Below are 24,592 nucleotides of genomic sequence, written 5' to 3' on the forward strand. Positions count from 1 at the left end.
GACTCATCCTCGCTCGAAAGGGGCCCGATTCTCCACTCTCGCGCCGGTTGGGAGAATCACCTGGGCCGCCAAAATTTCCCGCGACGCCAGTCCGACGCCCTCCCGTGATCCTCCCAAGCGGCGGGAACGGCCCCGTCGAGTTCGGCGGGCCGCTGGCCAGTGAATCGCCCGAGACACCCAAAATGGCGATTCTCCGGCAGCCCTGCTATTCTCAGGCCCGGATGGGCCGAGCGGCCAGCCCAAAACGGCGGGTTCCCCCCGGCGCCGTCCACACTTGGTCGCTGCTGTCGGGAACAGCGCGGGAACGCTGGGGGGGGGGCGGCCTGCAGGGGGGGTTCGGGGGGAGGGGGGATCCTGCACCGGGGGGGCCTCAAATGGGGTGTGGCCCGCGATCGGTGCCCACCGATCGTCGGGCCGTCCTCTCTGAAGGAGGACCTCCTTTCTTCCGCAGCCCCGCAATATCTGTCTGACACCTTCTTGCGGGGCGGACTCTGAGAGGACGGCAACCACGCATGCGCGGGTGACGCCATTTAAGCGGCGCCGGCCGCGTCATGTATGCGGCGCCGCCTTTACACGGCGACAAGGCCTGGCGCGTGTAAATGAGGCAGCCCCGCTCCTAGCCAATTATCGGGCCCTGAATCGGTCGGGATAGGGGCCGTTTCGCGCCGTCATGAACGTCGACGGCGTTCACGATGGCGCGAACACTCTGCCTCCGTTTCGGAGAATCCCGCCCATAATCTATGCACTGCCGTGCGCCTCCAATGACTTGGTTATATCTCCAATCCTGCTCTCTCCCAAGTCATCAGGAAGCAGCAGTTGATCTAACAGCGTGCACTCCAGTTGCTTACGGAACACCTGCCACTCCTTTCGCAGAAATTCCTGCACTGCATCTACCTAAACTTGCTCCCCCTCGGAGGTTCCAACTCTCCCGCAGCTCATCCAGTCCCACAAACTTCCCCTCCAATAATATGTCCCAACTCTCTACAGCCCCGCCTCCCACCACATCCTATATATCCCGTCCACCCCCACAGCTTAAACCTATGGTTCCCACAAAGTGGCGTCAACACCGACATTATTTCCAACTTAAAATACCACCTCAACTGGTTCCGTATCATGATCGCCAACTGCACGAACGGACTCCTCTTATACGTCCCCAGAGCTAACGACAAAGGGGCCACTATCAGGGCCCTCAGACTATAACTCCTGCAGGACTCCTCTTCCAACCTGACCCACTCCGCCCCTTCCCGCCTGCACCCCCCGCACCGTCGCCTAACCTTCTCCACATTCACAGGCCTCTAATAATGTAGCAGGTTTGGGACGGCCAACACCCCTTTCTGCCTCTGCAGTAGTGCCCTCTTCACCCTCGGTACCTTCTCCACCCATAAAAACGCCCAGATCAGTGCCTCCACCGTCCGGAAGAAGGCCTTGGGGAGAGAGATTGGGACGCCCTGAAAACTAAACAGGAACCTTGGTAGCACATTTATCTTTACCACCTGCACCCTCCCTGACAATATCAAGTCCCAAGTGTCCAACCTCTTCAGATCCCCTTCAACCTCTTCCACCAGTATTATCAAATTCCACCTGTGCATCGTGTCCACTCACGCATCACCTGAACCGCCATGTACCTTAACCTCTCTCGAGTTGCGTTAAATGATAGTGTCCCCGAATTGACACTCTGCCCCGCCGCATTCACCGGGAACACGTCGCTCTTCTCTACATTCAGATTATAGCCGGAGAAGGCCCCAACAGGCCCATGATTCTGCCCATACACGTCACCGAGTCCAACACAAATATGCAAAGACACGAGGTGCTCCCTGCCTTCCCCCTCAATCCCTCGCCAATCAGCAGACCCCCAACGGTCTATCACTAAGGGTTCATTCGCCATCGTGAATTAGAATGGTGACAGCGGGCACCCCTGCCTCGTACCCTTGTGCAACCCAAACCAGGCTGAAATCATCTCGTTCATATCCGCACTTGCCACCGGGGATGCATACAAAAGATGCACCCATGCCACAACCGTCAACACACTCAAACCAACCCAAAATTGTGAACAAGTACCTTGCCGCATCCATATGCACAATAACCTCTCGTGCCCTCACGCCTGACAGAGTAATAACTGTATTCAACAGCCTCCTGATGTTGCTGGATAGCTACCTATTCTTCACAAAACCTGTCTGACAGAGACCACCTCTGGCACACATGCTACCTGCATATGTGCTACCTTCACCAATACTTTCAAGTCCGTATTTAACAACGAGATGGGCCTGTATGACCCATACTCCAGTGGATCCAACCCCTTCTTTGGAATCAGTGTAATCGACGCCTGTGACAGCGTCACTGGCATATCCGCCCTCTTCACTGCCTCACTTAACATGCCAAGAGGTGCGGGGCCAAATACATCGCAAACAGCTGATACAACTCCATCGGAAAGCCATCCGTACCCGCGGCCTTCACTGACTGCATTCCCATGATAGTATCCATCAGTTCCCCTCAGCCCCAGCAGCTCCTCTGAGGCCTGCCTCTTCCCTTCCTCCAACTCTGGGTGCTCCAACCTTCCAGGAATCGTCCCATATCCTCTGCTACTGCACCAGAATCAGCCTTATACAACTTCTCATACTACCCATGTGTGGTGTGGCTGCACATGGAATGGTGTGCACAATTTTCTCTCAACATCTGAGGAAGGGTGTTACTTTGTTTTGGAAGAAAGATTTGTCAAGGAAATTTAATGGAGAAGGCAAAAGGAAGATAAGTACCGAGCTTTTAATTGGTACAGGAGCAGGCTCATGAGCATTATAAAAAACAGTAGAGAGGAGGTGGGCAAATCGTATGTTTTGCTCTGAATATTCTCTGTAATCCAATCGTCCAAAATACTGCCTACATATTGACTCTGGAAACTTAATACATGTTGCTCCACTAAACAGAAGAACTAATTATCTAGGCAAGAGGACCCTTAGAATCTAACAAACTGCACTGTAAATGGCAGAACCCTTAGGAACATTAACTTACAGAGGGATTTGGGCATGCAGGTCCACAGTTCCCTAAAAGTGGCAACACAGGTGGCCAAGGTGATCATGAAGGCATATGGCATGCTTGCCTTATCAGCCGGAGCATTGAGTACAGGAGTTGGGAAATCATGTTGCAGCTGTATAAAACGTTGGTTAGGTCGCTTTTGAAGTATTGCGTGCAGTTCTGGTCACCAGATTATCAGAAGGATGTGGAAGCTTTGGGGAGAGTGCAAAGAAGGTTCACCGGGATGTTTCCTTGTCTCAAGGGTGTTGGCTATGAGGAGAGGTTGAATAACTAGGATTGTTCTCACTGGAAAGATGGAGGCTGAGGCGTGATCTGATAGAAGCCAACAAAATTAGATGGAGGCATAGACAGTGTGGATAGTCAGAGGCTTTTTCCAAAGGTGGAAATGTCAACTACAAGGGGGCACAGGTTCAAAGTGGGAGGGACAAGGTTTAAGGGAGATGTGCAGGGTAGGTTTTTCATGCAGAGTGATGGGTGCCTGGAACGCGCTGCCAGAGCATGTGGTGGAAGCAGGCACATTAGCAAAATTTAAGAGGCATTTAGATTGATACATGAATAGGGAGGAAATAGGGAGATACCGACCGAGTATGGGCAGAAGGTTTCTTTCAACTTAGGGCATCATGATCGGCACAGGCTTGGTGGGCCTGTACTTGTACTGTCCTGTACTTCTATTTCTTCTTTGTTCTTTAGTGTTCTTGTCCAGGAACAAAATATGAGAATGTCAATCAAAAACAGAGACACATCCTAAACACAGTGATTGCCCCAATCAGCACTGGGCATATTTTGCTACCCTCAGCGGTTCCTGATGTCAGTCAGTTGATGTATCTCAGGACAATTGTTATATTCGTGGAATAGAAACACTGCGACCCACAACTGGGGTGTTCTCAGTTTTGTTTATTAATTAATACAATAATTGATGTAACCGGATATTTCACAGCACTTTTGAACTGATCCCTGAACTTGGACTGAGTCACCCCATAAATAAATGTGTTTGTGCAGCAACTTAAATCCGACAGCATAACTGCAACTTTTGCTAAGATATACAACGAATCATTGTATTCAGGACCATCACCCGTGATGATATTATGTAAGAAGTTTACAACATATAATAGCCACAGAATTATGAAGGTGCCAGATATGGCGAAGAGTAAAATCACAGACCTCCTTCTGCTCTCCATCTCTGGGTCACTGCGATTCTCTATCTTTTTCTGCCCCCTCAGTGCCTTACGGACTCGACTGGCCACTAAAATGTATCTGACTGTCAGAGTGTTCAGCAACAGAATTAAAACATACGGGAGCAACGGGGTTAACACTGTATTCAACCAGTTGAAGTCCACCCATCTGGAATCAGTATGATAACTTGTTGTTACTTTACAGAACCAAGGAACATTGTCAATTACCTCTTCAGGTTCAAATATAAAGTAAAAGGGGATGTCTTTTAAGGAGAAGAGAATGCATATTACTGATAGAACCACAGCTGCAGTCTTCTCGGTGCAATATTTTATTTTTAGCTTTGGGCAACAAATTGCCACACATCGATCAAAAGAGAAAGCGACGGTGAACCAGACAGAACAGTCTGTGGCTGCATAGAGTAGGACAAAGATTCCACTGCACACAGGCGTGATTTCCAGGAATGATTTCGGGAAATAGTAAGGAACGATCTGCCACAGTATGACTGCAGTAACTATTGCCAGTAGATCCGCTGTTGCCATGGCCACTAGATAGCGAGTGGTGCAGTTTGAGAGGCCACACTTCCCCTGGGAAAGGATCACAATCGCCACTAAATTAACTGTAAAAGAGAGAATGGAAAGGATAAGGAAAAGTATGATCAAATACTTTTTGATTCCGAAGGGCGGGTTCACGTCAGAGGTCAAAAGCCACTAAAAAGGCCTTGCCAACTACCGCCCAACTTATGCCAGCCCATGTTCAGGTTTAAGGAAGACGAGGCATGGGATGGACAACAACTTTGCTTCAGTGTTTCAATAATGCCAGTAGCCTTTGTCTTCAGTTGCCTTGACTAGTGGCTTTTCACAGTAACTTCATTGAAGCCTACTTGTAAGAATAAGCGATTATTGTTATTATTATGATGGGGGGGGGGGAGGGGGGAGGGCAGCTTCAGGGAGAAGATAAATGGCATTCACTGCCCTGTTTATGGTTCAGCACAAGTATTGCGAATTCCCCTCCACTGGTTACCATCAGACTAACAGTTCTTTCCTCGGGCCCTCCTTCAGAACGACCACCAAGGTCAGGGATAGATCCCCGCAGGCAAACAACTCAGCCCAGTACCGAAGTCAGTATCAGGCGTAGCTGCTCCGTCAGAATGTTCCAGAATCGTCCCCCGCCCCTGACTGTGAAGAAAGCCTGTCAATCAGTCTGTCTTCCGGGAAGGCAACCTGTCAAGGATTAAGGAAGCACAAGTCAAGAAACAAAAGCATTAGTGTGATTGATCTGAATTTCCACCGCTTCCCCCTCCAATGTATACCAGCCCCATTAACATCTAGGTGTCAGTGTTTGAAGCAAAACAGCATTCGGAGACTTCCTCAAGTCTGTAAAAATCAAGCATACAGCAGGTCAGGCAACATCAACAGAGAGGGCAAAGGAGTTAGCACTTCCGCTGCTGTGCATGTACCGTTGTATGTAACTTCTAACTTGAATATTAACGTATTTCAGGCAATTGAGAATGCTGTGTTAAGAACATAAGAACATAAGAACTAGGAACAGGAGTAGGCCATCTGGCCCCTCGAGCCTGCTCCGCCATTTAATGAGCTCATGGCTGATCTTTGTGGAATCAGCTCCACTCTCCGGCCCGTACACCATATCCCCGAATCCCTTTATTCTTTCGAAAGGTATCTATCTTTTTCTTAAAAACGTTTAAAGAAGGAGCCTCAACTGCTTCACTGGGCAAGGAATTCCAGAGATTCACAACCCTTTGGGTGAAGAAGTTCCTCCTACACTCCGTCCTAAATCTACTTCCCCTTATTTTGAGTATTGCCCCCTAGTTCTGCTTTCCCCGACCAGTGGAAACAACCTGCCCACATCTATCCTATCTATTCCCTTCATAATTGTATATGTTTCAATAAGATCCCCTGCATCCTTCTAAACTCCAATGAGTTCATTCCCAGCCTACTTAACCTCTCGTCATAATCTAATCCCCTCAACTCTGGGATCAACCTAGTGAATCTCCTCTGCACTCCCTCCAGTGTCAATATGTCCTTTCTCAGGTAAGGAGACCAAAACTGCACACAATACTCCAGATGCGGCCTCACCAACACCCTACACAATTGCAGCATAACCTCCCTAGTCTTGAACTCCATCCCTCTAGCAACGAAAGACAAAACTCGATTAGCCTTCTTAATCACCTGTTGCACCTGCACACCAACTTTTTGCGACTCGTGCACCAGCACACCCAGGTCCCTCTGCACAGCAGCATGTTTTAACATCTTACCGTTTAAATAATAATCCATTCTGCTGTTATTCCTCCCAAAATGGATAGCCTCACACTTGGCAACATTGAATTCCATCTGCCAGACCCTAGCACATTCACCTAACCTATCCAAATCCTTCTGCATACTTCCGGTATCCTCTACACTTTTTGCTTTACCACTCATCTTAGTGTCGTCTGCAAACTTTGACACATTGCACTTGGTCCCCAACTCCAAATCGTCTATGTAAATTGTGAACAACTGCGGGCCCAACACTGATCCTTGAGGGACCCCACTAGTTACAGGTTGCCAACCAGAAAAACACCCATTTATCCCCACTCTCTGCTTTCTGTTAGTTAACCAATCCTCTACCCATGCTACCACTTTACCCTCAATGCCATGCATCTTTAGTTTATGCAGCAACCTTTTGTGTGGCACCTTGTCAAAAGCTTTCTGGAAATCCAGATATACCACATCCATTGGCTCCCTGTTATGTACTGCACTGGTAACGTCCTCAAAAAACTCGACCAAATTAGTCAGACACGACCTACCCTTTGTGAACCCATGCTGCGTCTGCCCAATGGGACAATTTCCCTCCAGGTGCCCCGCTACTTCCTCCTTAATGATAGATTCCAGCATTTTCCCTGCAACCGAAGTTAAGCTTACCGGCCTATAATTACCCGCTTTCTGCCGACCTCCTTTTTTAAACAGTGGTGTCATGTTTGCTACTTTCCAATCCTCTGGGACCACCCCAGAGTCTAGTAAATTTTGATAAATTATCACTAGTGCGTTTAAAATTTCCCTAGCCATCTCTTTTAACACTCTGGGATGCATCCCATCAGGGCCCGGAGACTTGTCTACCTTTAGCCCCATTAGCTTGACCAAATGCAAGAAGTATTACGGGTAAGGCAGATGAACGTAGAGCTTGGATTAGTACTTGGAACTATGGTGTTGTTGCCATTACCGAGACCTGGTTGAGGGAACGGCAGGATTGGCAACTAAACGTTCCAGGATTTAGATGTTTCAGGCGGGATAGAGGGGGATGTAAAAGGGGAGGCGGAGTTGCGCTACTGGTTCGGGAGAATATCACAGCTGTACTGCGGGAGGACACCTCAGAGGACAGTGAGGCTATATGGGTAGAGATCAGGAATAAGAAGGGTGCAGTCACAATGTTGGGGGTTTACTACAGGCCTCCCAACAGCCAGTGGGAGATAGAGGAGCAGATAGGTAGACAGATTTTGGAAAAGAGTAAAGACAACAGGGTTGTGGTGATGGGAGACTTCAACTTCCCCAATATTGACTGGGACTCACTTAGTGCCAGGGGCTTAGATGGGGCAGAGTTTGTAAGGAGCATCCAGGAGGGCTTCTTAAAACAATATGTAGACAGTCCAACTAGGGAAGGGGCGGTACTGGACCTGGTATTGGGGAATGAGCCCGGCCAGGTGGTAGATGTTTCAGTAGGGGAGCATTTTGGTAACAGTGACCACAATTCAGTAAGTTTTAAAGTACTGGTGGACAAGGATAAGAGTGGTCCTAGGATGAATGTGCTAAATTGGGGGAAGGCTAATTATAACAATATTAGGCGGGAACTGAAGAACATAGATTGGGGGCGGATGTTTGAGGGCAAATCAACATCTGACATGTGGGAGGCTTTCAAGTGGCAGTTGAAAGGAATTCAGGACCGGCATGTTCCTGTGAGTAAGAAGGATAAATACGGCAATTTTCAGGAACCTTGGATAATGAGAGATATTGTAGGCCTCGTCAAAATGAAAAAGGAGGCATTTGTCAGGGCTAAAAGGCTGGGAACAGACAAAGCCTGCGTGGAATATAAGGAAAGTAGGAAGGAACTTAAGCAAGGAGTCAGGAGGGCTAGAAGGGGTCACGAAAAGTCATTGGCAAATAGGGTTAAGGAAAATCCCAAGTCTTTTTACACGTACATAAAAAGCAAGAGGGTAGCCAGGGAAAGGTTTGGCCCACTGAAGGATAGGCAAGGGAATCTATGTGTGGAGCCAGAGGAAATGGGCGAGGTACTAAATGAATACTTTGCATCAGTATTCACCAAAGAGAAGAAATTGGTAGATGTTGAGTCTGGAGAAGGGTGTGTAGATAGCCTGGGTCATATTGGGATCCAAAAAGACGAGGTGTTGGGTGTCTTAAAAAATATTAATGTAGATAAGTCCCCAGGGCCTGATGGGATCTACCCAGAATACTGAAGGAGGCTGGAGAGGAAATTGCTGAGGCCTTGACAGAAATCTTTGGATCCTCACTGTCTTCAGGGGATGTCCCGGAGGACTGGAGAATAGCCAATGTTGTTCCTCTGTTTAAGAAGGGTAGCAAGGATAATCCCGGGAACTACAGGCCGGTGAGCCTTACTTCAGTGGAAGGGAAATTACTGGAGTGAATTCTTCGAGACAGGATCTACTCCCATTTGGAAGCAAATGGACGTATTAGTGAGAGGCAGCACGGTTTTGTGAAGGGGAGGTCGTGTCTCACTAACTTGATAGAGTTTTTCGAGGAGGTCACTAAGTTGATTGATGCAGGTAGGGCAGTGGATGTTGTCTATATGGACTTCAGTAAGGCCTTTGACAAGGTCCCTCATGGTAGACTAGTACAAAAGGTGAAGCCACACGGGATCAGGGGTGAGCTGGCAAGGTGGATACAGAACTGGCTAGGTCATAGAAGGCAGAGAGTAGCAATGAAAGGATGATTTTCTAATTGGAGGGCTGTGACCAGTGGTGTTCCACAGGGATCAGTGCTGGGACCTTTGCTCTTTGTAGTATATACAAATGATTTGGAGGAAAATGTAACTGGTCTGATTAGTAGGTTTGCAGACAACACAAATGTTGGTGGAATTGCGGATTGCGATGAGGACTGTCAGAGGATACAGCAGGATTTAGATTGTTTGGAGACTTGGGCGGAGAGATGGCAGATGGAGTTTAATCCGGACAAATGTGAGGTAATGCATTTTGGAAGGTCTAGTGCAGGTAGGGAATATACAGTGAATGGTAGAACCCTCAAGAGTATTGAAAGTCAAAGAGATCTAGGAGTACAGGTCCACAGGTCATTGAAAGGGGCAACACAGGTGGAGAAGGTAGTCAAGAAGGCATACGGCATGCTTGCCTTCATTGGTTGGGGCATTGAGTATAAGAATTGGCAAGTCATGTTGCAGCTTTATAGAATCTTAGTTAGGCCACACTTGGAGTATAGTGTTCAATTCTGGTCGCCACACTACCAGAAGGATGTGGAGGCTTTAGAGAGGGTGCAGGGGAGATTTACAAGAATGTTGCCTGGTATGGAGGGCATTAGCTTTGAGGAGCGGTTGAATAAACTTGGTTTGTTCTCACTGGAACGAAGGAGGTTGGGGGGAGACGTGATAGAGGCATACAAGATTATGAGGGGCATAGACAGAGTGGATAGTCAGAGGCTTTTCCCCAGGGTACAGGGGTCAATTTTAGGTGGCATAGGTTTAAGGTGAGAGGCGCAAGGTTTAGAGTAGATGTACGAGGCAAGTTTTATACGCAGAGGGTAGTGGGTGCCTGGAACTCGTGGAAGCAGGGACGATAGCGACATTTAAGGGGCATCTTGACAAATACATGAATAGGATGGGAATAGAGGGATACGGACCCAGGAAGTGTAGAAGATTGTAGTTTAGTCGGGCAGCATGGTTCGCACAGGCTCGGAGGGCAGAAGGGCCTGTTCCTGTGCTGTACATTTCTGTGTTCTTTGTTGTTTTGTTCTAATACTGCCTCCTTAGTGATTACAATCATCTCAAGGTCCTCACCTATCATATCTTTATTTCCATCAGTCACTGGCATGTTATTTGTGTCCTCCACTGTGAAGACTGACCCAAAAAACCTGTTCAGCTCCTCAGCCATTTCCTCATCTCCTGTTATTAAATCTCCCTTCTCATCTTCCAAAGGACCAATATTTACCTTAGCCACTCTTTTTTGTCTTGTATATTTGTAGAAGCTTTTACTATCTGCTTTTATGTTCTGAGCCAGTTTACTTTCATAGTCTACCTTACTCTTCTTTATAGCTTTTTAGTAGCTTTCTGTTGCCCCTAAAGACTTCCTTGTCCTCTAGTCTCCAACTAATTTTTGCCACTTTGTATGTTTTTTCCTTCAATTTGATACTCTCCCTCACCTCCTTAGATATCCACGGTCGATTTTTCCCCTTTCTACCGTCTTTCTTTTTTGTTGGTATGAACCTTTCCTGAACACTGTGAAAGATCGCTCGGAAGGTTCTCCACTGTTCCTCAACTGCTTCAGCATGAAGTCTTTGCTCCCAGTCTACCTTAGCTAGTTCTTCTCTCATCCCATTGTAATCGCCTTTGTTTAAGCACAAAACACTAGTGTTTGATTTTACCTTGTCATCCTCCAACTGTATTTTAAATTCCACCATATTGTGGTCGCTCCTTCCAAGAGGATCCCGAACTATGAGATCATTAATCAATCCTGCCTCATTACACAGGACCAGATCTAGGACCGCTTGTTCCCTTGTAGGTTCCATTACATACTGTTCCAGGAAATTATCCCGGGCACATTCTATAAACTCCTCCTCAAGGCTGCCTTTACCAACCTGGTTAAACCAATCGATATGCAGATTAAAATCTCCCATGATAACCGCTGTACCATTTCTACATGCATCCGTTATTTCTTTGCTTATTGCCTGCCCTACCATCCTGTTACTATTTGGTGGCCTATAGACTACTCCTATCAGTGACCTTTTTGCCTTACTATTCCTGATTTCCACCCAAATTGATTCAACCTTGTCCTCCATAGCACCAATATCATCCCTTACTATTGCCCGGATGCCATCCTTAAACAACAAAGCTACACCACCGCCCTTACCGTCCATTCTATCCTTTCGTCTAATCTGATACCCTTGGATATTTAACTCCCAGTCGTGACCATCTTTGAACCACGTTTCAGTAATGGCCACTAAATCATAGTCATTCACGATGATTTGTGCCATCAACTCATTTACCTTATTTTGTATACTACGAGCACTCAGGTAAAGTACACTTATGCTTTTTTTTATGTCTTTGTTATGAATCCTAACACCTTGATCAGTAACTTTTCGCAAATTACTTTTCCTCTTACCCTTTCTCCTAATTTTCCTTGTCTTTGAACCCATATCTCTACATAATAACCTGTCACGTAACCTGCTGCCTTGATCTCCATTAACCATTATACTGTCCATAGCTTTACACTTCCCTTCCCCCCAACTTGCTAGTTTAAAGTCCTTGTGACCAACCTATTTATACTATTCGCTAGAATACTGGTCCCAGAATGGTTCAGGTGAAGACCGTCCCAACGGTACAGGTCCCTCCTGCCCCAGTACTGATGCCAATGCCCCATGAAATGGAATCCCTCTTTCCCGCACCACTCCTTTAGCCACGTGTTAACTTCCCTAATTTTCTCAACCCTATGCCAATTGGCACATGGCTCGGGTAGTAATCCAGAGATTATAACCCTGGAGGACCTGTTCTTTAATTTAGTCCCTAGTGTTTGATAATCCCCAAACAGGTCCTCTTTCCTAACCTTACCTATGTTGTTATTCCCAACGTGGACCACAACAACTGGATCCTCCCCCTCCCTCTCCAAAATCCTTTCAAGCCGATCAGAGATGTCCCTCACCCTGGCACCGGGCAGGCAACATACCATGCGGGACTCTCGATCTGGCTTACAAAGGATGCCATCAATCCCCCTAATTATAGAATCCCCTACAACTACCACTTGTCTTTTTGCTCCCCCCTCTTGAATGGCTTCCTGTACCACAGTGCAGTTGTCAGTCAGCACATCCTCCCTACAGCCCTTTTCCTCATCCACACAGGGGGCAAGTACCTCATACCTGTTGGACAAGGTCAAGGGCTGAGGCTCCTCAACTCCTAAACTCAGGATCCCCCTACCTGCCTCCCTTGCAGTCACACCACTCTGTCCCTGACCACTGTCCGAATTAACAGTACTTATTCTACCGGGTGTGACTGCCTCCTGAAACAAAGCATCCAGGTAATTTTCCCCCTCCCTGATGTGCCGCAGTGTGTGCAACTCGGTCTCCAGCTCATCAATTCTGAGCCGAAGTTCCTCGAGCAGTCAACACTTGCTGCAGATGTGGTCACTGACGGTCTCAATGGGATCCACCAGTTCCATCATCAGACAGCAACAGCACATCACCTGTCCAGCCAGATTCAACTCGTTAATTAATTTAAAAATATTTTTTTTTTAAATATACCTTCAAGGATAAACCCGAACACCAACAAAAACACAGCCCTCTCTTGCCACTCACCCGAACTCAGTCACTCACCTAAACTCAGATGCACTCTGTTCCAATCAGCACTCAGTCACTCACCTAAACTCAGATGCATTCTGTTCCAATCAGCACTCAGTCACTCACCTAAACTCAGATGCACTCTGTTCCAATCAGCACTCCGTGTCTAAAGGCACTCCTGCCACACCTTTTGTGCACTCACCTCTCCCAGCACTGTGAAATTTCACTGTGTTGATTTCTTTATTAAAGCACTGCTCTGTTTATTTAATTGAGGACGTTTAGCATTTCTGTACTTCTGTCCAATTGATTTCTGTTCTCTGAAAAGCTGTGTCCATGTTTTTCAGTTCTCTGTGCTTACCCTCCAAGAGACTTAGCTCACTCAGTTAAGACTCACCTGATGAAGGAGCTGCGCTCTGAAAGCTAGTGATTCCAAATACACCTGTTGGACTTTAGCCTGGTGTTTGTCATAAGACGTCTTACTGTGCCCACCCCATTCGAGCACCGGCATCCCCACATCTCCCACTTAAGCGCATAGATCAATGTAGGCTACATGTGTCAAGACTAACTGGCCCATCAAAACTTACTTGGCTCGTATTAATAAACTAACGTTGATCTAACATTAAGAAGTTACAGACAAAGATTATACAATAATCACAGTCCAACATGCAATTTCTGCACTAGACAGCCCACTAAAAAGACAACAGTCATGAACTACAAAATGTCCACATTGTATTGGAAGAAAGGGATCAATAAGCACCAAACTTATTCCTGTCCTTAGAAGAAGAAATATAATTATACAGAGGATTTTAATGCAACAACAGTGCTGACCTGTTATTTTATGTCAGTAAAACATTCACAACAGCTTTTGTTGGGTCTGTTCAGTCGGAACCGAGCATTGTCAATACATTTCACTTCCCACACTTAATGCCAAACAACTTCAAACATTGCGCCTTCACCGTTTATTACGTCGATAAAGCGTGAAGGCAGATCCAAGGGGTGGAACGTTCAGCCACATCAAACAATGATACAGAAATGGAGCAAGGTGTTTCATTCCAGTTAATCGCCGACAGTCAGTACAATTCTACAGTGGTGGGTACTCCAGAAAACCTCGGTCAGACGTCCCACTTCAATCAGTTACCTGCACAAGGGGTGCAATTCTCCACTCCCACGCTGGTTGGGAGAATCGCCTGGGCCGCCAAAATTTCCGGGGACGCTGGTCCGACGCCCTCCCGCGATTCTCCCAAGCGGCGGGAATGGCCCAGTCGAGTTTTGCGGGCCGCAGGCCGGAGAATCACCGGAGACACCGAAAATGGCGATTCTCCGGCACCCCCGCGATTCTGAGGCCCGGATGGGCCGAGCGGCCAGGCCAAAATGGTGGGTTCCCCCTGGCGCCGTCCACACCTGGTCGCTGCAGTCGTGGGCAGTGCGTGAATGCTGGGGGGGGGGCGGCCTGTGGGGGGGTGAGGGGGGATCCTGCACCCCGCTTCACCTGGAATGTGGGGTGGCCCGCGATGGGTGCCCACCGATCGTCGGGCCATCCTCTCTGAAGGAGGACCTCCTTCCTTCCACGGCCCCGCAAGATCTGTCCCCCATCTTCTTGCGGGGCGGACTTAGAGAAGACGGCAACCACGCATGCGCGGGTTGGCGCCGGCCAACCCACACATGCGCGGATGACGTCCGTTATGCAGCACCAGCCACGTCATCTATGTGGCGCCGCTTTTACGCGGGCGACAAGGCCTAGCGCGTGTAGATGACGCGGCCCCGATACTGGCCCAATGTCAGGGCCTGAATCGGTTGGTACCGGGGCCGTTCCGTGCCGTCGTGAAACTCGACGGCGTTCACGACGACGCGGCCACTTCGGCGTGGGAGTGGAGAATCCCGTCCGGCATATTTTCGCTGTTCGGTGGGAGGAATGTACTGTCTCCGAGCATTGCCTGTTATACCGCCTGATTTAACTGGACACCTTTTTCCACTAAAGACAATAGCATGATAATTTAGGGAGCCAGCGCGTTACAATCAGGTTCCTTTTCAGTTGGGTCAATGGGACAAAAGAACAGAGATCATTCAGGATCTTTGACTTAAAAAAACACTATAGCACTGATTGTGTGTCAGCTTACCTGTGATCGCCAGATCAATATTCAACATTGTCAGTCACACAGTAAAATCAGACACCGGTCACACACACATTTGCCCGTTTTCAATGCTCACCGTCACTTACCAGGGACACCAACGACAGCAACAATCATGTAGTATATTTTCCTGATACTGTGAAATGTTTCCATACTTTTATGAGATCCGACGCTTTTTGTAGGCAGCCTCTCTGAATGTAATCCTGATCTGATACATTCGCAGAGGTTATCGTTTATAGTTTATACCCTGCATGATAGTTATACCCTGCGTGATCCCCATGGGGACGTGGAGATTGCAACATCACGCAGTTTACTGGAAAAAAATGAGGAAACAGATTACGACAGCCGAGAACACTCCCTGTTGTGATGCAACATATTTAGAACTGAGTTGAAATTGCAAGACCCTAAAGACTGAACAGCTAATTAACCACGTCAACATTGGAAGCTGCATTCTCTCGGCAATGGTGTGATCTTTCAAGTAGCCATCAGGTCAATCTCCGAAACTCACATCGAGTTCATGTGACCGACACGTTCCAAATCTAACCTTTTCTTGCAGGACTGCTTCGCTGCGTTCGAGAATGTGGCTACAAGCATCCAGTTAATTTATGCAAGTGCGGACATTTGCTATATGGAATTTCAAAATAATGTAACTCCTCAAAACTGTAGCAGCCCCTCAATATAATAGTTTTTCAAACTTAAATACAGCTTCGCAAACTTATTCAGATCCTGAAACTTACACAGGCCCTAAAACTAATGTGTACTTAATGCATATCATGAGATGTGAGCATCGCTGTTAAGGCCAACATGTTTGCTTTAAGAAGGTTGTGTTGAGTTGCAGTTTTGAAACGGCGCAGTCTGTGTGCTGTAGGTACACAGCACCGCAGTACCGTGAGGGACGGAGTTCCATGTATTTGAGCCTGCGACATTGAAGGGACAATTATATAGTCCCAAATACAGATGGTGTACCTCTTGTAGTTGGAACTGATAGGTGATGGGACTTTCATATTCCTGCTGCCCTTGTCCATTTAGCTGGTAGATTCTGCACCCATCTCCAGAATAAGAAGTCTTCTAACTCCAGGTTAAAGTCCAACACGTTTGTTTGGAATTACTAGCTTTCGGAGCACAGCACCTTCATCAGGTGAATGCCTAATGAAGGAGCTGCGCTCTGAAAGCTAGTGATTCGAAACAAACCTGCTGGACTTTAACCTGGTGTTGGAAGACTTCCTACTGTGCTCAGCCCAGTCCAACACCGGCATCTCCACATCATGATCTCCAGAATAGTTAAGTTTGAGAGGTGCTTAGAAGGAGAATCAACAGTTTTCTGCAGTGCATCTTGTGTGACACACAAAGCAGACACCTGAATTGAACTCTTTTGCCTTTGTTTGAAAGATGGTTGCAATGAGGGTAGGTGCAGAATGGGCGCTGTGGAACCCAAAATGAGCATGTTGGAGCAGTTCATTGCTGTGTAAGTTTGATAGAAATGTCGGCCATCCCTTCTGCCACATGCTGATGATTGGGATAATTCGTCGAATTGGATTTGCCTTATTTGTTGCGGACATTATGCAATTTCCCACATTTTTGCAAGGATGTCAGTGTTGTTGATCTACTGGCACAGTTTGGCCAGGAGCCCAGCTCGTTCTGTAATACATCTTCAGTGACTGCCGCTGGGATGTTGTAAGGATGCCTAGTCTATGAAGTGCCCCGTGCCTTCAGCCATTTCTGATTATCTCATGATGTGAATCAAATTGTCTGAATTCTGGGATCTGCAACGTTGGGTATCAAGTGAAGATGTCATAGAATCGTAGAAAAGTTACAACGCAGACGGAGGCCATTCGGCCCATGTCAAAAGGGGACATTCTGTCTGACGTTGATTGCCAATTCTTCAGACATATCTTTTGTATTGAAGTGCTGTATTCACCAGTTATTGGACATGAGGACACAGAGCCTCCTCCTTCCATGCATAATGTAGTTCTCCATTCCATTCATGGCTGGATGTGGCAGCTGTTGTCTGATCCCATAAAATACCCCTCTGAAGAAGGAGGCCATTCAGCCCTATCAATTTTGCACCGACTCCCTGAAAGAGTGCTCTAACTTGGCCCACTCCCACTCTATCGTTCTAACCCCATTCATTGATCACGGGCAATCCACCGAACCTGCACATCTTTGCACTTTGGGAGGAAACCTGAGCACCCGGAAGAAACCCACGCAGGCACTGGGAGAACGTGCAAACACCACACAGTCACCCAACCCCGGATTCGAAACTGGACCGCTGGCATTGTGAGACAGGAGTGCTAATCACTGTGCCATTGTGTCGCCTGTTTGCGGGTTCACTTTTTCTTGTCCATTGCATGCTGTGTGGACCGTTTAGCATGCAAGCAGCCCTGAACTGGAGCTTCACCAGATCATAACATTAATTTTAGGTATTATTGTTACTTGCTCCTGACTTTCTCTCTTGCACTCGTCATTTAGCCAGGGAAATTCAATGTTTTGATGCTAACAGTAGAGTGAGGGATAGTCTGGGCGATGGGATTCTGCTGCTGTTCGCCCAGAACACCTAGTGGATGTCAATTCTTGAGGACATAGATCTCTTTAAAACTGTCTCATTTAACAAAGTGGCAGTATCATATTGTACGATGGAGAGTATTCTCAATGTGAAGGTAGAGCCTCCTCCCCATAAGTTCTGCGCAGTTCACACTCCTAACAAAACATTCCTCGACAAATGGATCGGTGACAGGTAGGTCAGTCAGAATAAGATCATGTCGAGTTTTCACTTCTGCTCCCATAAGCTGCATAAAACCGACATGGAAGTCCTGTCTTTCTTGACCACACCGGTTCAATCTGTGGTCACAGAACAGATTTACAGTTGGTTACGGAGGTTAGTGTCTCCTACCCAGACTTTATTCTGGACCCTTGCATCCACAATATGCTGGTGATAGAGGGAGTGGAGGTTTTATGTGAGTAACGCGGACTCGATTGTGCTGCTTTTTGAAAAATGGTGTGGAGATTTTTATTTTTCTGTAGGAACTGAGAATTTCACAGATTCATCACACTGAGTGGAGAGGTTTCTCCTAATCTCGAAACTAAGTGACCTACCCTGTATCCAGAGACTGTCACCCTTTGTTCTAGGCCTCCAGCAAAAGGAACCATTATCCACCCATCCAGTCTCTCTAGCCTTGTCAGTATTTTCTACATTTCAATAAGTTCTCCCAACGATCCACATCTTTCTACATTTCTCTGGTCATCGGGATTCACTTTTCCTGCCAGCAGCACTCCTCTGACAATGGTTTCCATGGCAGCGTGGGATGGCTTCAATGGGAAATCCCATTGGTAAGCAGTGATAAGAGAGAATCCCACTACTAATAATGTGTCGCTGAGAAACATGAGTTGGGGAATGGGAGAACCCCCTTTGATGTCTCACCCTTGATTTTTGTTATAAACCATTTTCACTTCCACAGCTACGTAGTTCACAAGAACACAGGGCCCAGCGTTATTCAGATGTGGCTGTTCCAATGGTACAGCACCCACTTTCCTCAGTACTTGTGCCCGTGCCCGGCAAACCAAAATACTGCTTCTCACATGCCAGTTCTTTAGCCACATATTCCTCTCGTTAATTGTATCTACCCTCTGCCAATTTGCACATGGCCCAGGTCATACCCCAAAGGTTATAACCCATGATATTATGAACATCTGCTTCTTACCTTAGTACCAAGCTCATCATACTTGCCATGCATAAACACTTTCCAAGTTCTACCTGTGGTGATGGCACCTATGTGAACCAAGTGGAGAATAAAAACGAAATAACAACTTGGGCAAGGGGAGAGAAGCAAAAAGCTTAGCTGGAGGAGCAGAGGAGAAAATGGGAAAGGTAAAATTAAATCAGGAATTAAAATGTTTTCTGGAGTCGAAAGTGAAATTAGTACATTGAGGAGCGAGAGAAATAGAAAGAAAAAATGAAAACCGTAAATGAGATTTAGAGTTCTGAAAAAAGAACCAAAAAAAAGAGATTATATCAGTAGGAAATAGGGTGGGGGGAGGCAGAAGACAATTTGCAGTCAGACAATCCACTGATCAGATAATTAATTTAGGTGGAACTTTGCTTTGTGCGTTTAGATCTGGTTTTGGAATGTTCTCTTCCCTGCAATTTCGACAGAGAATTTGTTTATTCCTCCACTGCCTGCCTCTATCATTATGGTCTTCAGTTTAAAACAGTTCAAACTGTGCTGTGGAAAATGTTGATAATTAGCAGAATGAAATTGCCACCAATCCACGTCAAACTGAAATAGGAGCGATGAATAAGCAAGCACCCGACACATGTTTCAAAGGTTATAAGAAGAGAGCACCTGTCTTTTGTGAGGGACACAAAGGATCCAGCACGAGTTTGTAGAGTCAAACAGAAAGTAACTTATTTACAAGAATATGTACATAGGGCCAACAGTTCACTACTGGCTCCCTCTCAGGCCGTACTACACTGGCCAGCTCTATTTACACAGATGCAGATGCACGGCTAATGACTGGTCCAAGGGACCTCATATCCCCCAAGCAGCATGAAGTAACGAATTGTCCCCAGCCAATGGGATCCGGGTAGGTTATAATACATGTTTTCCGAGGGTAAGACACCGTGAGGGGAGAATGCAGTGGATGCAGTTTACGTGCGCTTTTTTTAATTTTGCAAAGCCTTGGAAAAGTGGCCAGGTGGCAGGTTATTAGTGAGCATTCAATGAGTGTTACGCATTTCTCTTCAGAAAGAAGATTCAGCGATACCGCAGTGTCTTAGTGCCATGTCCTTCCTTCATTTGAGATTCGGTCCAGGAATGCAGAACCCTCACAAAACGTTCCCTTCAAGACCATGTCCAGCTCCATCTCTCCAAGCAGTGATTCCTGCCTTTTATAATAACCCACAGGTTTCCGGCACTCCCAGGCGGAAGTGAGTGACTCTGTCTACTTCGAGGAGAGGAAGCGGTATTTTTGAAACGCCTCGTTTAAAGTGAACGGGGTAAAAGACTATCCAAGGGGTTTAAAAAAATGTGGTCTGATCCATGTGAGTTGAAGCATGTTACAGTTGGTAATTTTTATCCGGAAGTTTGGAACAGCTTTTGTTCCAGTTTTTATGACAAAGAAGGCGAATAACTGGACAATTCTCTGACATGTATGCTGTCCATGATGTGGCGATGCCGGCATTGGACTGGGGTGAGCACAGTAAGAACATAAGAACTAGGAACAGGAGTAGGCCATCTGGCCCCTCAAGCCTGCTCTGCCAGTTAATGAGATCATGGCTGATCTTTGTGGACTCAGCTCCACTCTCCGGCCCATACACCATATCCCCGAATCCCTTTATTCTTTAGAAAGATATCTATCTTTTTCTTAAAAACGTTTAAAGGAGTCTCAACTGCTTCACTGGGCAAGGAATTCCAGAGATTCACAACCCTTTGGGTGAAGAAGTTCCTCCTACACTCCGTCCTCAATCTACTTCCCCTTATTTTGAGGCTATGCCCCCTAGTTCTGTTTTCCCCGACCAGTGGAAACAACCTGCCCGCATCTATTCCCTTCATAATTTTATATGTTTCAATAAGATCCCCCCGCATCCTTCTAAACTCCAATGAGTACAGTCCCAGTCTACTCAACCTCTCGTCATAATCTAATCCCCTCAACTCTGGGATCAACCTAGTGAATCTCCTCTGCACTCCCTCCAGTGCCAATATGTCCTTTCTCAGGTAAGGAGACCAAAACTGCACACAATACTCCAGATGCGGCCTCACCAACACCCTATACAATTGCAGCATAACCTCCCTAGTCTTGAACTCCATCCCTCTAGCAACGAAAGACAAAACTCGATTAGCCTTCTTAATCACCTGTTGCACCTGCACACCAACTTTTTGCAACTCGTGCACCAGCACACCCAGGTCCCTCTGCACAGCAGCATGTTTTAACATCTTACCGTTTAAATAATAATCCATTCTGCTGTTATTCCTCCCAAAATGGATAGCCTCACACTTGGCAACATTGAATTCCATCTGCCAGACCCTAGCCCATTCACCTAACCTATCCAAATCCTTCTGCAGACTTCTGGTATCCTCTGCACTTTTTGCTTTACCACTCATCTTAGTGTCGTCTGCAAACTTTGACACATTGCACTTGGTCCCCAACTCCAAATCGTCTATGTAAATTGTGAACAACTGCGGGTCCAACATTAATCCTTGAGGGACCCCACTAGTTACAGGTTGCCAACCAGAGAAACACCCATTTATCCCCACTCTCTGCTTTCTGTTAGTTAACCAATCCTCTACCCATGCTACCACTTGACCCTCAATGCCATGCATCTTTAGTTTATGCAGCAACCTTTTGTGTGGCACCTTGTCAAAAGCTTTCTGGAAATCCAGATATACCACATCCATTGGCTCCCCGTTATCTACTGCACTGGTAACGTCCTCAAAACAATTCTACCAAATTAGTCAGACACGACCTACCCTTTGTGAACCCATGCTGCGTCTGCCCAATGGGACAATTTCCCTCCAGGTACCCTGCTATTTCCTCCTTAATGATAAGAAGTAAGAAGACTTACAACACCAGGTTAAACTGTTGGACTTTAACCTGGTGTTGTAAGACTTCTTAATGTATTGCTGTCGTTTTGAGAAATGGCTGCTGACTCATGGGTGGACTGGAGGCCTGGATCCAAGGCCCGTGTTCAGATGGTGACAGCAGTGTAGTAATGACAGAAAAACGATTGTTTTATTTTAACCCTTAGCTTATGAGCACCAGAGTAATATTCTGCACTAGTTTTGATTATCCAATCGAGTCAGAGCGGAGTTTTAGAACTTGGAACTAGATTTCAGATCCCCCCCCCCCCCCCCCCCCGCCCCCACATACACACACACAATGTTTCTGCCTTATTGACATAAGCTATGCTTTTCCCTTTTTCTCCAAACATTTAAGCCCCGTCAGCAAGCTGACTCCGAATTATTTTTGGACTCACCAATTTGTTTAAGACAACATACTTTAATCCCGTACTGTTTCTTCGTTGAAAATGTCCCATTGTCCTGACAATGAATTACTTTCATGTAGCTGCTTTCACTTTAGCTCAATCACAGCAGAATTAGCTTCTCCCAGTTGAGGACTTTGATTCCTGGTCGTTTTTGTTCCTCTACCTTAACTACTCCGAAGTCTAGCTCCATCCTGATCATTTCCACTAAACTGATCACAAGTGACACGCCTTTTGTCGAGCCCTGAAATATAAGTGCTCCATCTTGTGTTTGGTTTGCAAGTCGCAAACATATTCCCCTGCATCCACTTGAAGAATTTGGCTCGATCTCTGCCCATCACACTAATTCTACCCCTATCAACATGAGGGTACTTGAAATGCCAGCTCGCTTGCTGCCCCACTAATTTTGCTGTTCTCAGATATGTGTACATATTTGCTCTTCTATCTGCCTAGGACTGTTTGGGAGCCTATCATGCAATCCCAGCAGTGATATTGTCCCTTTTCCTTCCTCAGTTCAACCTATATAACCTGATTTGACAACCCTTTCAGAATACCATCCATCCTCACGGATATAAGTGTTTCCTTCCTCAATGTTGTGACCTCATCTCCATTCTTATAGCCCTTACTATCTAGGCTGAAACCCCCGTGTGCCAGAAAGGATGAGCTGCTATTCCTGCACTACATTTAGCGGCAGTTTCAAGGCTGGATGAGTTTCGGAGGATGCGCAGTTTGTGGATCTGACATAGTTTTCGATATACCATCAGCCACTTTATCCCCCACAGTTTGAATATTGTGTACAGCTGAAATCGTACATCATCGCGGAAATTTCTCAAAGAGCATATATTCCGAGGACTATCTGTCATTAGAGTTAATTTCAGGCTGTATTGTATGTACAATCCATGGATGCAAATTCCCCACTCGAATTATTTAACTGGATGACGACTGTTAAGGACGGCAGCCAAATCATAAAATGCAATGCGAAGCCCTGAGAGAATAGTTCAGATGAAGATTTCAATAGTTAAATAAATACCCACAGCAGTGTGAAGTGCGCATTGAAATAGAATGAGATCAATAGTGTCCGACTGACCTGGGCCAATACAGATTCCAATTTCCCGCAGTTAATTAATGTGACCAAAATTGATCAAGCATTGAGATTTTCTAATCTGAATGGTCAATATATTCTATCACAACAGGAATGTAGCTAACCCAGTTGTCATAACCGGTCTCCCTGCCGATTTTGTTTCAAGAATCTAACTTTAGTATCCCCGTAGAGATCCCATCGGGGATAATAAGTCTTTATTGTCACAAGTTGGCTTATTTTAACACTGCAAAGTAGTTACTGTGAAAAGCCCCTCGTTGCTACATTCCGGCGCCTGTTCGAGTACACAGAGGCGGAATTCAGAATGTCCAAATTACACCACAGGACGTCTTTCGAGACTCACGCAGACACCGGGAGAACGTGCAGACTCCGAACAGACAGTGACCCAAGCCGGGAATCAAACCTGGTACCCTAGAGCTGTGAAGCAACAGTGCTAACCACTGTGTTACCGTGTCGCCCACATCAAAGGTCCGGTAAGTGCCAACAGTTCAATGCTCGACACAGAGCGATTGTTCCAGCACAAAGGGACAGATCGCTCCATACAGAAATTCATGGGTTCATTTCAGTGTCAGAAAAATAAAGCACATGATTCTTGCTATTGTTAAAGTTCCTGGTAAGTGACCCTAACCATTGAAATGGTGTCACTCTGTGCGTGCGTGTGCGCAATGGTCTGTGATTGTAATCAGTTACTGATAATGTCGCATCCTCTGACCTACTGACCATTATCCTACAGATAACTGATATCACTTTGTTAAGTCAAGTGCCCTGAATGACGAGCTTGGTTTTATTCCAGTACACCAACTGATTACAAACCTCATTGACCCTCATTGCCTCCCTGAATTATGTGTTGCACACAGCTAAATCAGACATCAGCGCAGGCAGCTCTCAATGGGAAGGGAACACTGGGAATCTTTCTCACTGTAGAATTGGACTGACTGATGGTCACTAGTAGGTTGAAACAAGCTGGTTCTGATTGATAATTCATGATGTTGGGCGACTGGTCTCTGGAATCCATGGAGTTATCCCCATATTTCATGATTGGATTTATTTGTATTTATTCGTTGGTGTTTGCGGATTAGTGAGAATTGAGATTTAGCCGCCTCCCACACAAGCATATGTTAACTATTTAGTGACACTTTAAGGGCGGGGCAAAATTGTTGTTGCTAACAAATCCTCTTTATATAATAAATTATTCTTACTCTGGATATAGTTATCTGTTTGCTTTTCTGCCGACTCATTTCCCTTTCCCCCATTACAGTCTTGAAAATTGATGAGTCACGAGTGATCATTGCGTTTCAGGGGCTGAATGTTAGGCTGTGGTTATTGAATCGTTTACTTCTGTAACCGATGAATACGTTTTGGAGCAGTAAATGATCACTGATTCGGCACCTTGACCTCTCACCCACATAGGTCTCTGACCATAGTTCAGTGAGGCGTGTCTCTTCCAGTGACGACACAAAGAACACAGGTTCAGTTTTTCATGAAAAAGAGATCAGTCCAGGGAGGAGAAATACTGACTGGAATAAACTGTGATTCAGTGAGAGGGAGATTGGCTATTGTGGATGGGAGGGGGCGTTAGGAGAGATGCAGATGAGGCTACAATCAGATGACCTATGATCTTAATAAATGGCGGAGAAGGCGAGAGGGGCCGAATTACCTATTCCTT

General features: G+C 46.4%; 1 protein-coding gene across 1 annotated transcript; it reads right to left on the reverse strand.

Moving 5' to 3' along the window:
• Nucleotides 1–3,914: 3,914 nt before the first annotated feature.
• LOC140389092 (probable G-protein coupled receptor 139) lies at nt 3,915–24,215 on the reverse strand. Its single transcript, XM_072473251.1, has 4 exons — nt 24,126–24,215; nt 18,550–18,617; nt 14,941–15,059; nt 3,915–4,819 (listed from the first exon to the last, which is right to left on the reverse strand). Exons 1-4 carry the CDS (start codon nt 24,213–24,215, stop codon nt 3,915–3,917), a joined length of 1,182 nt encoding a protein of 393 aa, XP_072329352.1.
• Nucleotides 24,216–24,592: the final 377 nt, after the last annotated feature.

The sequence above is a fragment of the Scyliorhinus torazame genome, chromosome 14 (genome assembly GCF_047496885.1).
Source record: "Scyliorhinus torazame isolate Kashiwa2021f chromosome 14, sScyTor2.1, whole genome shotgun sequence".
In the NCBI taxonomy this organism is placed as follows: Eukaryota; Metazoa; Chordata; class Chondrichthyes; order Carcharhiniformes; family Scyliorhinidae; genus Scyliorhinus; species Scyliorhinus torazame.

Excerpts from the sequence above, each read along its gene's own strand:
- LOC140389092 (XM_072473251.1), bottom strand. The coding sequence starts at position 24,215 with ATGATCACTCGTGACTCATCAATTTTCAAGACTGTAATGGGGGAAAGG. Across the intron at positions 18,618-24,125 it reads AACAGATAACTATATCCAGA|GTGCCATCACCACAGGTAGA; the intron begins GTAAGAATAATT and ends TGGTTCACATAG. Across the intron at positions 4,820-14,940 it reads TGCTGTCGTTGGTGTCCCTG|TTAATTTAGTGGCGATTGTG; the intron begins GTAAGTGACGGT and ends TCTCTTTTACAG.